The 12342-nt window shown below is 40.5% G+C and overlaps 1 protein-coding gene across 1 annotated transcript in view; it reads left to right on the forward strand.

Annotated features, from left to right (window-relative positions):
* The window catches only part of LOC145396145 (sodium-dependent multivitamin transporter-like), an 88875-nt gene that overhangs the window by 12389 nt on the left and 64144 nt on the right, over positions 1–12342 (forward strand). Inside the window, exon 3 of the mRNA XM_080269588.1 lies at positions 8766–8954. Within this exon, the coding sequence (XP_080125714.1) occupies positions 8766–8954 (189 nt within the window). The remainder of the gene's footprint in view (positions 1–8765; positions 8955–12342) is intronic.

Genomic DNA, 12342 nt, shown 5'->3' on the forward strand with positions numbered 1-12342 from the left:
GTGATGGAGGAACAGCATCGGAATCGTCTAAGGTGAAATTGGAGGAGAAAGTCTGAGCGAAGAGATCTCCTTTATCAGTAGAAGAAATAGCTACAGAACCATCAGAGTAGAAAAGAGGAGGGAAGGATGATGAGGTAAAGTTGTTAAAAAGGTTTTTGGCAAGGTGCCAGAAGGAGTGGGAAGAATTTTAGTTGGTGAGTTGAGAGCATTTAGTAGGGCGAAGAACAGACTTAGCACAATTCCAGGCAGAAACGTAAAGATGATGTGATTCAGGGGTGGGTTGGCTCCAGTACCTTTTATAGGCCCTTTCCTTGTTGCGGAGAGTAGTAGAACAAACGTGATTAAACCAAGGCTTTCTTACGTTAGACAAAGGATATGAGAAAGAAATGTATGCTTCCATGCCGGAGAGAATAACCTCCGTAATGCGCAAGGCACATTCAGATGGCCCCTTGCCATGGAAGCAATAATCATTCCTGGGAAAATCAAAGAAGTACTGCCTGAGGGCCTCCCAATCCACAGCTCCAAAGTGCTACAGATGACATTTCATCTGAGGGTACAGAGGCCGTACCGGAGCGATAGTACAGGTTAAGGTGATAAGGTTGTCATCAGAGGGGCCCAACGAAGGGAAGAGATTAACATTGCAAGCAGAAGGATTAGTTGTAAGGAAGAGGTCAAGTATGTTGGAGCTCTCACCAAGGCAGTCAGGGATATGAATAGGGTGCTGTACAAGCTGCTCTAGGTCATTAACCCGCTGCGTGCCAGTTATTTTTAGCCCTATGGGACACCCCAGTGCCGTTGTATCATTAACCCCTACACCGCGGGCATGTTTACCAATGTTTTGCGTGTTCCGCGGGGTTATTCGGGCTCCGACAGACCCTCAAAAAATATTTGCCAAAAATCAGTTATTAGTCCTAGAATATTAAAATTACATATGCTTATGGCACATACCTTCAGCTTTCTCCTGGAATGTTTGTTGAGCCTTCGTCCGTTACCGTAGGACTTGTGGAGACCTCTAAAGTTGGGTAACGAAGTCTCCACTTTACACTTCCTGACAACCTGTAATATGATTACCACAGCCAGATATTAACACTATAAACACTGCTCTATGATTTTCAAGTAGTTTGGGATCCATACTCCCCCCAAAAAAACACTGTGAAAGCAATGAATATTACGAGCACGTCTGACCATCGCACTTGCGCTAGTTCGCTCTTGGTACAGTGTTATTTATTATTCATAAAACCCCTCACACTTTATATTTCTATTACTATATAACACTTATATATATCTACAGTCTTTATCCATAAGTTTCCTTCAGTAGTATTAGTTTATTGTCACTGTAGGGATTCAATTTCTTTCAGTAAAATACGTAGCATTCGCTTTCTCGTCCTGTATACTAGCATTGAGAGGGAATGTCTCTTTCACCTTCACTCTCATAACTCATAGTATTCAGACATGCTAGAGTGAAACTTTCACTTTCGTTACTCCTAGGGTATATACTCGTATTCTTATAATACTACTCATTTACATTTCTATTTACGTTCTCTATTCTATTTACGTTATTTACATTTCTATTTTATTTACACTGTGTTCTGCACTGTCACTTAAAGTAACTTATAAAACTATTTTCCACTGTTCATGTATATTTACATTCATTACTTTCACTTGCTGTTTTCACATTATTTACACATTATTTACAATTCCACTTGCACTGTTTTACTCAATAGAAAGATCGTAGTCACTCTTTTATCAATTGTCAGCCCTTTACCTCTTTCCACACGAAGTTTAGTAGGGGGCAAAGGTCACAGGGCCCTTTGCATGGGGTTGAAAAGTCCCTGAAGCTAGCAAGAGCGAACAGACGTACCTCCACTTTGGAAGATGAAAGTGAACTGATAAGGGTGGGCTGTGGTGGTGGCCTACCTAGGGAAATTCATTACTGCCAACGTTAGCCTCTTGACACAGCTAATTTATAGCAGTGAAATGATTGGCAGGAAATCTAGACAATACATTATAAATTAGGTAGTTCCAGGTGAATGTAAATATCACTTAGGCTTCTCCCTTCCCTCCTTATAAGTATATTTATTAAAAAAATAGATTATACGGCATATTTCAAGGGGAAATAAACAGGAAAAATTAGCGAACGAGTGCACGTGAGGTGTTGTCAGGTGATAATTAGCCAATTCCAGGTGTATGGCACTCTCACTTACCTTATTTCTTTCTTGTATATATTATTTGGTATAAGAATAGGGCATAGGGCTTATTTCAATGGATGAAATCAGCGAAAAATTCTAGGGAAGATTTACTTAGTGTAGCACGGTCGGGCAGGCGAGAGGATAGGGTAATGGAGGGGGGGTAGGGAGGGGAGTCAAGAACGGGGAGAAATGGCTAAATTGTCAATGGATGGGAGTACAGAGGAGATTAGGAGTGCTGACTAGTGCTGAACATTGGCAGTACTGATAGATGATACAAGCCCCCACTTGGAAGCCCGGGTGAATTCAAAATAACACGAAATCACAAAAGTGACGCCCCGCGGTTAAGGGGTTAAATCGTGATGACCGTGAAAACCTGAGGACGAGGGCACCAGGCACACCCCAAAAATTCTCTTCTCGGCTAATTTTCACCATTCATAAGTGTATTCATCGCCATAAAACTTACATCATCATCTTTGTCGATGTTTTTTCTAGCTGATAAGCATGAAAAAAAGGGAGGGAAATCAAATACTAGCACCTTAAGGTGAGGAAAATATATACTCACTCACAGTTAAATGAATTCCCAACGCCACAGCTCGAAAGTTTTCTAGGACACCCTATAATGTTAAGACATATATCGATAGATAATTTTATCAGCTTTCTAATGAGACCAATCTCATTGTTGTATGACAAGCAGTTGCAGAGAAAATAAAAAAAAAGCAAGAGACATATTCTAAATTTGAAAAGGTTTTTCGTTACGGTGTACCTCCTAACTCTTAAGGTGCAAGTATTTGATTTCCCCCCCTTTTTTTCATGCTTATCAACTGGAAAAAGCATCGACAAAGAAAATGATGTAGGTTTTATGGCGATGAATACACTTATGAATGGTGAAAATTAGCTGAGAAAAGAATTTTTGGGGTGTGCCTGGTGCCCTTGTCCTCAGGTTTTCACAGTCCTCACGATTTAATGATACACCGGCCATTTTTCAACCTTTTTTTTTTTTGGCTAAATTGATAGATTTTGATGTGGAAACAATGAATTTTGCCATTAAAATGCTAACCAATGCTCAGAAATGAGTTTTATTGAGTCCTGCATACTCGTGTAAAGGTATAGCCGCTCTCTCACGCTCACCATGTATGAGAGATAAAGTCGTTTTCTATGTAAGGTATACTCAGGTATTTATGCTGGGAAGGTATAGCAATGTTCAGTACACTTTTCTGATTACTTATTACTTCAGCATCTGTTTCAATTTGCATGTCTTTCTCACTGTGAATGCATTATCTTACACTTACTTGAAGATAGGTACAACCTGACTTCATTACGTACAGTCCTGGTACTTACAAGAAGGTATTTACAACTTGACTTCATTATATAGTCCTTACACTTACAAGAAAATATTCACAACTTACACTTACAAGAAAATATTTACAAAATGCCTTCACTATGTACAGCACTGGGTGAGGCACACAGGCAGAGTGAGGCAGAGCGAGTGTGAGGGGGGGAGCGAGTGAGTGTATGGCCTTGACAGCCTGGGGGATGGTAGAGGAACAGTTACCTTACATGCCTGCCAGTTTTTACCTGAGAATCTTGAAAAATGCGGTCACAGTGAAGTTTTTTATTTTAGACCGTTTTAAAACGGCACTAGCACTGGCCACGGAATTATGTCAGACCATTTTAAAATGGCACTGGCACTGGCCACGGAATTATGTCAGACCGTTTTAAAACGGCACTGGCACGCGGCAGGTTAAGGATAGAAAAGATGTAGACTTGTTCACCAGGTGGATCAGTGAATGGAGAGGAGAGCCAAAGGTGTTGGTGAACATTGAAATCTCCTAACATGGAGATTTCAGAGAAAGGAGAATTGGATAGAATGTGTTTCATCGTAGATGTAAGATAGCCGAAGCATTTTTGATAGTCAGTAGAATTAGGGGATACGTAAACAGCACAGATATATTTAATCAGAGAATGACAGGAAAGGTGAAGCCAGAGTGTAGAGAATTCAGAAGCATCGAGTTCAGGAATATGAGAGCAAGATAACTTGTTGCGTATATATACACAACATCCACCTTTGGCTTTGAAATGAGTATAGACAAAGTAGGAGGATACAGAAAAGGGTTCGCTGTCAGTTGTCTCAGACAGCTGAGTCTCGTTTAGAAAGGGAAGGTGAGGTTTAGAGGAGGAGAGTGGTGCTCAACAGAGCGAAAGTTAGAGGAAAGGCCACGAATGTTGCAGAAATGAAGAAGTGAGTCAATCAGTGGTTCCAGGCAGTTCAAATTGTCACCAGGAGAGGCCCCATTCACTGGAGTCCTTATGGACATTGTTGGTTCTTTGCCGAAAACCTCCTCAGGCCACCGGTACATCCTCACAATGTTAGACATGGCCACTAGATATCCTGAAGCCAATCCCTTGAGAAACGTTTCAGTTAAATTGGCTGTAAAAGAGATGCTGCCCTTCTTTACCCATTTTGGTCTCCCTAAGGAAGTTCAGTTAGATCAAGGCAGTAATTTTAATTCCAGATTGTTCAGACAAACCCTTCAGGAGTTAGGAATCTCCCAGATCACTTCCTCAGCATATCATCGTCAGAGTCAGGATGCATTAGAGAGGTATCACCAAACTTTGAAGAGTATGCTTAAAAAGATGAGTTTGGATGAAAAGGAATGGGACAAGTGTTTGCCTTTCCTATTTTTTGGAACTAGAGAGGCACCAAGTGAGTCCTTGAGCTACACCCCATTTCAGTTAATCTTTGGCCATGAAGTAAGAGGTCCTCTTAAACTCCTCAAAGAACAATGGGTCAAGGATGATGACCAAATTAACCTGCTAGACCATGTGTCAAAATTTAAAAAAAGATTGGCCTATAGTATGGAAGTAGCCAGGGCACATTTAGAGTCATCTCAGGAGAAGATGAAGAGGTGGTATGACCACTCCAAGAAAGTTAGGAACAGAATGTTTCATCCAGGCGATCAAGCTCTTGTCTTGCTTCCCATTCATGGTCAGCCTCTGCAGGCAAATTTTGCAGGCCCTCATGTAGTGGAGAAGAGGGTAGGTGAAGTAAATTAAGTTATTTTCACCCCAGACCGGAGGAAGGAATGAAGATTATGCCATGTAAATATGTTGAAGGAGTACCACAGGCGAGATGTGGATCCCCCTAATGCTGCATGTGTGGTGTCGGCTGTCGAGTTGGCAGAGGCCGAGGGCTGCCCTTTGACTTTGGACCAGATGACCAGTTGGAGGGAAAACCAGGGTGCTTGAAGTACACTGACTGATAAACTCTCCCACTTCACTGCAGAGCGGTGTCTCGAGCTTGTTGCCCTTCTCAGGAAGTTCCCTGATGGCTTCTGAGACAGCCCAGGATGGACAGAAGTGGCACAGGATGACGTGAATGTTGGAGATGCCAGCCCTATAAAGCAGTCCCCTAACTGGGCTAGTCCTTAGAAGCAGACCATCATTCAAGAGGAACTGAACTACATGTTGCAGCAAGGGTTGAGTCCTGTCAAAGTGAGTGGTGCTCCCCGGTCATAGTGGTTCCAAAACCCGATGGATCACAGTCCTTTTGTATTGATTATCGTAAAGTCTACTCTCTTACCAAGACTGATACCTACCCACTTCCTAGAGTAGATGATTGTGCGGATGCGATAGGCAGTGCTAAGTTAATCACAATATAAGATGTGATGAAGGGATAATGGCAAGTTCCACGCACAGAAAGGGCCCAAGAAATTTCCTGTTTTGTGGTCGGTGGCAATACTTACAAATGCCCTGTGGTATGAAGAATGCTCCTACCACCTTCCAAATGCTCATGAATGATCTCATCAAGGATGTTAAAGGTTGTGTAACTTCCATTGATGATGTTATTTTTAGTGACACCTGGGAACAACACTTGTGCCAACTAGATGCCTTGCTACAGAGACTGTCCTCTGCTAATTTAGTATTTAATTTAACTAAATGTGAAATTGTAAAGACTCGAGTGCAGTACCTAGGTTACTTGGTCGGTTTAGGACAAGTGAGTCCACCTGATGTTAAAGTTCAGCCCATAGTCAATACCCCCTAACCGAAAAATAAGAGGGAGCTGCAATGATTCTTGGGTGTGGTAGGGAACTACAGATGCATTGTCCTGAACTTCTCTGATCTTGTAGCTCCCCTCACTGAAATGTTAAGAAAAGGAGTCAAGTATGAGTGGAAGCCAGAATGTGAGGATGCCTATTCTAAAGTCAAAGCCATCCTTTCAAGTCACCCAGTGCTTCAAGCTCCAAATTTTTACAAACCCTTTAAATTAGCTGTTGATGCCAGTGGCCTAGGGGCTGGCGCAGTTTTGTGTCAGGATAATGATCAAGGCTTTGAGATGCCCGTGTGCTATTTTAGCAAAAAGTTCAATAAGCCCCAGAGAAATTATTTAACTATTGGGAAAGAATTCCTTGCGCTCATACTTGCCCTTCAACACTTCTCTGTGTATGTTGGTCCAGGGTCAGGTGATCACCACCGTCTGATAGTTTTGTCTCGTTTTAAGGACAAAAATCTCAGACTGACTTGCTGGGCCCTATTTTTGCAGGAATACTCCCTTGATGTGAGACATGTAATAGGTGTTAGTAATGTTTTAGCACATTACCTACCCAGAACTTAAAATTGTACACTATCCAGAAATTGCCCCTTGGGAAATATCTTCTTTCAGAAAGGGAGGTGTCACGGGCATAGTTACACCAGTAGCGAATGGATGAAATAGAAGATAAGGTGATAACGTTAGGAGACAGGCGAGCCGGTACGATCAATTAATCTTTTTCTTATCAGTTTTGCTGGCTGTAAGGGTAACCCTAGACCCCAGCTGTACTTACTCAGCAGTCAACTTTGCCTTCTGGACTGATAACTATTTATATTTCCCATAAATTGCACAGAAAATCCTTTTGTCCTTGAACATAGTGGGTGTAACTTATAATGTGGGAGGAGCAAAATGGGAGTATTTGTCAACAGGAGCCTAACTAATGCCTTCTTTGCTTTCTTGACGTCACGCCATTGGCTTTGTGTAATATGTGTAAGGCTACCCAGTGGCAGCATGTGTCTCTATTGTTTATAAATGGCTGTAGATTAGTTTTAAGACAGCCTAGTGGTTAGTAAGCCGAGAGAGGCGGAGTAAGTCTGCTTTATAAGCTTGAGGACACTGTGAGAGAGACATATTTGTTCACTTTATACACATATTGTCACTTTTTTATTCACATTTTGTCACTGTCACGTTACACTTTTGTCACATTTTGTTGTACTTTTCCTCATATTTTCACACATTTCTCAAAACGTGACATTGATTACAAAACACACTGTTTGTGCACCATTTCCCATTTTAGGTTCACTTCTCCATTTACACTAGTGTGTGAATTATATGTGGATTATATCATCAAGTTCTCCATTTTTCCTCGAGCTCTGCGAGTACTTTGGCCTCCACTGATTGTAATCTCGTTAGGTAAGAAATAACTTGTTTTATATTTGTATTCTGAGGTCTATATGAATCCCCTTTTGTAAAACGAATCTTGGTTTCTTCTTTGGTGTGTGTATGTTGTATTGTACAGTAAAGTTAAGATAGTTTTCTTGTGACCTTTAAATTACTCCTTTTAGTGATTAATTAAGGGCTAAGAGTGCATCGTAATATATACCCCTATAACACTCTCTCTCTCTCTATGTATATATATATATATATATATATATATATATATATATATATATATATATATATATATATATATATATATGTGTGTGTGTGTGTGTGTGTGTGTGTGTGTGTGTGTGTTAAGAAGCGGGATTTGCCAGTTAGGTGCTTGAGAAGCTTCTCGGCGTTTCCCGTACGGTAGTTCCGGTATCGGTACGAGTCAGAGTTGCCAGTTTGCCTGCTGTTTGTGAGCGTAGTTCTTTGGTAAGCTGTACATTAATTTTTGTGCTCAATTTCTTGATAATGTTTCATTTACTGGTATGTGACTGTTAAATTATGTTATTGAAATTAAGTTTGTATGGTAAATAATTTACAGTGGTTTGTAATGTAAGAAAAGTCTTGCATGTTTTGCTTGTCTCCTACTTAGTAACTGTTAACTGTTGCCCCGTCGAGTTTGTGGTAGATGTTTCTCGAATAATGCAAGTTTATGTAAGGATGGGGAAGAGACTAGAGCAAGTTCAGTCAGTTTCAGTTCAGTTTTGAGTGCAGTTCAGTGCCAGTGCAGTGTGTATATTTTCGGTACATGTGAAAATATTGAAGTGCTGTCAAACATTCAGTGTAATTGCAGTTAGTAAACTTTGTATGGCTCCAATGCTCCAGTGAAGTGAAGTTGGAAAGCATTAAGTGTAATTATTTGGAAAAGAAAGACAGTGAACTTAGGAAGCCAGTGTTTATTTACGACACCTCAGCTGATCCTGTGTACTGTGCACCTAAGGCTGACTATAGGAAGAGCAACTCACTGGGCAACGTCCTTCCTATACTGTACTACTGTTGTTGGAGCCTGTGGCAGTGTGGGATGGGGACAAAAATATATATATATATATATATATATATATATATATATATATATATATATATATTTGTTTATTTATTTATGACATTTGACATTTCAGTACCTTGAGTTACGTTATGGATCCAGACCTCTACGACTGCTGGCTACATTTACTCTTGTGTTGAACTCAGTGATGTTGATGGGCGTGACCGTGTATGCACCCTCAGTGGCCATCACCACCCTCACCAGCATCTCCAGCACCTACTCTATCATCATCCTCGCCACCATCTGTGCCTTCTACACAACTCTGGTCAGCCTGCATTTTCTCTCTGTACTAATGGATTATAATCAAATTCTTAATGATTAAAAGACAAGAGGAAGTCCAATTTCAGTTTTATAAAATACATGCTGAAGCACGTGTTAAAGACAATACGTAGCTGATTTCTATGTAGTTGACCTAACTATATTATTTAAATATGAATTCAGGCACACCAAATCTAGGAACCTCATGTCCCATAAATGACCTTTATTAATTAGTAGCTCCCCTGACTCTTTTCCGTCTTATCTTTAAGGATACCGTCATTTGGCTGGTTCTTTAAGTAAGTGAACAAACAACTAGCAACTCTGCTTGTGAGGAGCTCCACTAGGTTGTCCATTAGAACATGTTGTTTTATCTATTAACCCCTGCAGTCCTTTGTCTTCTAAATAATGTCCACCAGTGATGGGTTTAATGAATGCTACATTTTTTATTCAAGGAAGATGGAACCAAAGGCTAGAAGCCAGGAAATTGTTTCTTCAAGAAAAAGTATGAGAAAGATAACAGTAAGTCAAGTTCAAGATCCGTTCATTTCGAGATGCCTTGGCACACTGCATTTAAAAGACTGAAGGTCATAGGTAGTTGGGTATACAGATAGAGGAAGACAGTTCCAGAGTTGACGTCTTGCATATATGAAAGATTGGGAGTAACGGTTGATTCTTGCATTAGAGCACTGGACAGACAAGAGATGAGAGTTTGCTGCTAGACAGGTGCTATACACTCACCGTAGCGGTGGAGGGATACACACAGACAGCTCAGGGGAAGAGTGACCATTGAAGTAGTGATAAAATAGGGATAATAATGCAACAGTGCGGCAAAGAGATGGAGGCTGAAATGAGCCGGCATGATGAGTAGAGTTTAAACGAAAAGCCTTTGACTCCACCTTGTTGAGAAGAGGTTTATGTGGGGGGACTATTCACACATGAGAATTGTATTCTACACAGGGACGAATAAAACCCATGTTTAAAGTCAAGAACTCTGTAGGGGTAAAGAAGGCAATGAGTTGGCTTAGCGCACCTAATCTCTTGGATCCAGATTTTACAAAAAAAAAAAAAAAAAAGTAATTTGGTCTTTCCAAGATAAGTTCCGAGACAGTGGAACCCCTCGTACTTTATATTCAAAGATGATGCTGGATTGAGATGATTGTTATAAAAAATTAGAGGATATATCTGTGGGAGATTCTGATGGGTTGAAAGCTGTAAAAAATAAGATATTAATGCATTGTGAACAACAAGATTACTCTTACCCAAATCAGAGACATGAGCCAAGTCAGATATTAACTGTGCTATAGTCTCATCCCTTGTCTGTTGAAGTAACTGCTGATATGGACGCTGCAGGGAGGGAAGGGAATGATGAAGGGAGGCGAGGGGGCAGTCATCACTGTATGAGAGAATAGGGTTAGATGTCCAGTTTAGAAGATCATTCGTGAATAGAACAAAGAGAGTTGGTGATAGGAAAGAGCCCTGAGAAACACCATTACTGACAGCCCTAGGTGAAGAATGGGGACTGTCTACAACAGCAGCAACAGAGCAACCAATAATGATGCTAGAGATGACGACACAGATAGGAGGAGAGAATCTTTAGAAAATATCAGATCTTGACGCAATTGGGCGAGAGGTAGAGGGTTGGGAATGGTCACCCTCCTTTGGGACACGCAAGAAGGTAAGATACAAGTTGACAGACAAAGGCAAAAAAGTTAACATAGGCAGGGTGTAAGCACAGAAGCACAGTTCTTGATGACAACAGGAGGGACCCCCATCAGTCCCATAGGCCTTATTAGTACTGATGCCAGTGATCGCAGAAAATACGTCAGCCATGAGAAAGTCAGAAGAGGGAAGTGATGGAGGAACAGCACCGGAATCATCTTAAGTGGAAATGGAGGAGAATCTCTAAGTGAAGAGTTCTGCTTTATCGGGAGAAGAACAGCTACAGAGCCATGAGAATGGAGAGAAGCGAAGGATAATGAGATAAAGTTGTTAGAAAGATTTTTGGCACGGTGCCAGAAGGAGTAGGTAGAACTCAAGTTGGAGAGTTCAGAGCATTTAGTAAAATTGTATTTTTTTTTTTTTTTTTTTTTTTTTTTAGCAGAACGAAGAACAGAGTTAACACAGTTCCAGGCAGAAACATAGAAGAGATGGGATTCAGGATTATGTTGGCTGTGGTACCCTTTGTAGGTCTTCTTGTTGTGGACAGCATTAGAACAAGCGTGATTAAACCAAGTTTTTTTTTGTTTTGCATTAGTCATAGGATATGAGTATGGAATGTATGTTTCCATGTCTGAGAGAATAACCTTCATAATGCACAAGGCACATACAGATGGCTCTCGGCCATGGAAGGAATAATCATTCCAGGGAAAACTAGGGTAGTACTGCTTGTGGACCTCTTCTTCAGCAGCTCTATGTGCCACAACTGATGCTTTTTGAGAGGGTCCACAGGCCTTACTAGAGTGATAGGACATGTTAAGGTGATAAGGTTGTGATCGGAGGAGCTCAATGGAGAGGAAAGATTAACAGTGTAAGCAGAAAGATTAGTTGTAAGGAAGAGGTCAAGTGTGTTGGAACTCTTCCAAGGCAGTCAGGGATACGGGTAGGGAGCTGTACAAGTTGCTCTAAGTCATTAAAGATAAAAAAGATGTAGGCTTGCTCACCAGGTGCATCAGTGAAAGGGGAAGAGAGCCAAAAGTGATGGTGAACATTAAAATCTCCTAGAATGGGGATTTCAGAGAAAGGAGAAATTGATTTGACGTGTTCCATTTTAAAAGTAAGGTAGTCGAGAAATTATTAATAGTCATTGGAATTAAGAGATAAGTAAACAGTACAGGTATATTTAGTCACAGAATGACAGGAAAGTTGAAGCCAGAGAGTACGGAATTAAGAAGATTTAGGTTCAGGAACACGAGGATAAGATATGTGGTTTAAGGAGTAGCCTCTATGCTGATATAAACCTGAACTTTTAGTATATCTGGAATACATAATATGTTATCAGATTCACGAGGTTAATAATATCACTACTTGCCACTAAATGTAAGGTGGAAAGAGTCTGATTTCTTTAAATTTAATTCTGCCTAGTGTTTAACAGACAAAAAAAAAAATGTGCATTGCAATTTAGCATAAACGAGACGACAAATAATGGAAAACAAGAGGGATTTAATTAGCAGACAAGCTCTACCTCAAACTCTCATCTAAATGGAGGGAAGGGGTATGTCGACAGGGTCACCAATTTTTTACCACACAGTTTCCTCAGTATGCATATTAGTATCATAAACCAGTTAAAACTGTTCATAGATAACAATTACTTTTCAAAAGCATATGAATAAACTGTATGATCACATGCATTGTTAAATATTTGTGAGTGGGAGTCCCTGGGCATGTCCGAAAATCAT

This window comes from Coenobita brevimanus, chromosome 35 (genome assembly GCF_032717465.1).
Source record: "Coenobita brevimanus isolate Jiangsu-jjx chromosome 35, ASM3271746v2, whole genome shotgun sequence".
Lineage (NCBI taxonomy): Eukaryota > Metazoa > Arthropoda > Malacostraca > Decapoda > Coenobitidae > Coenobita > Coenobita brevimanus.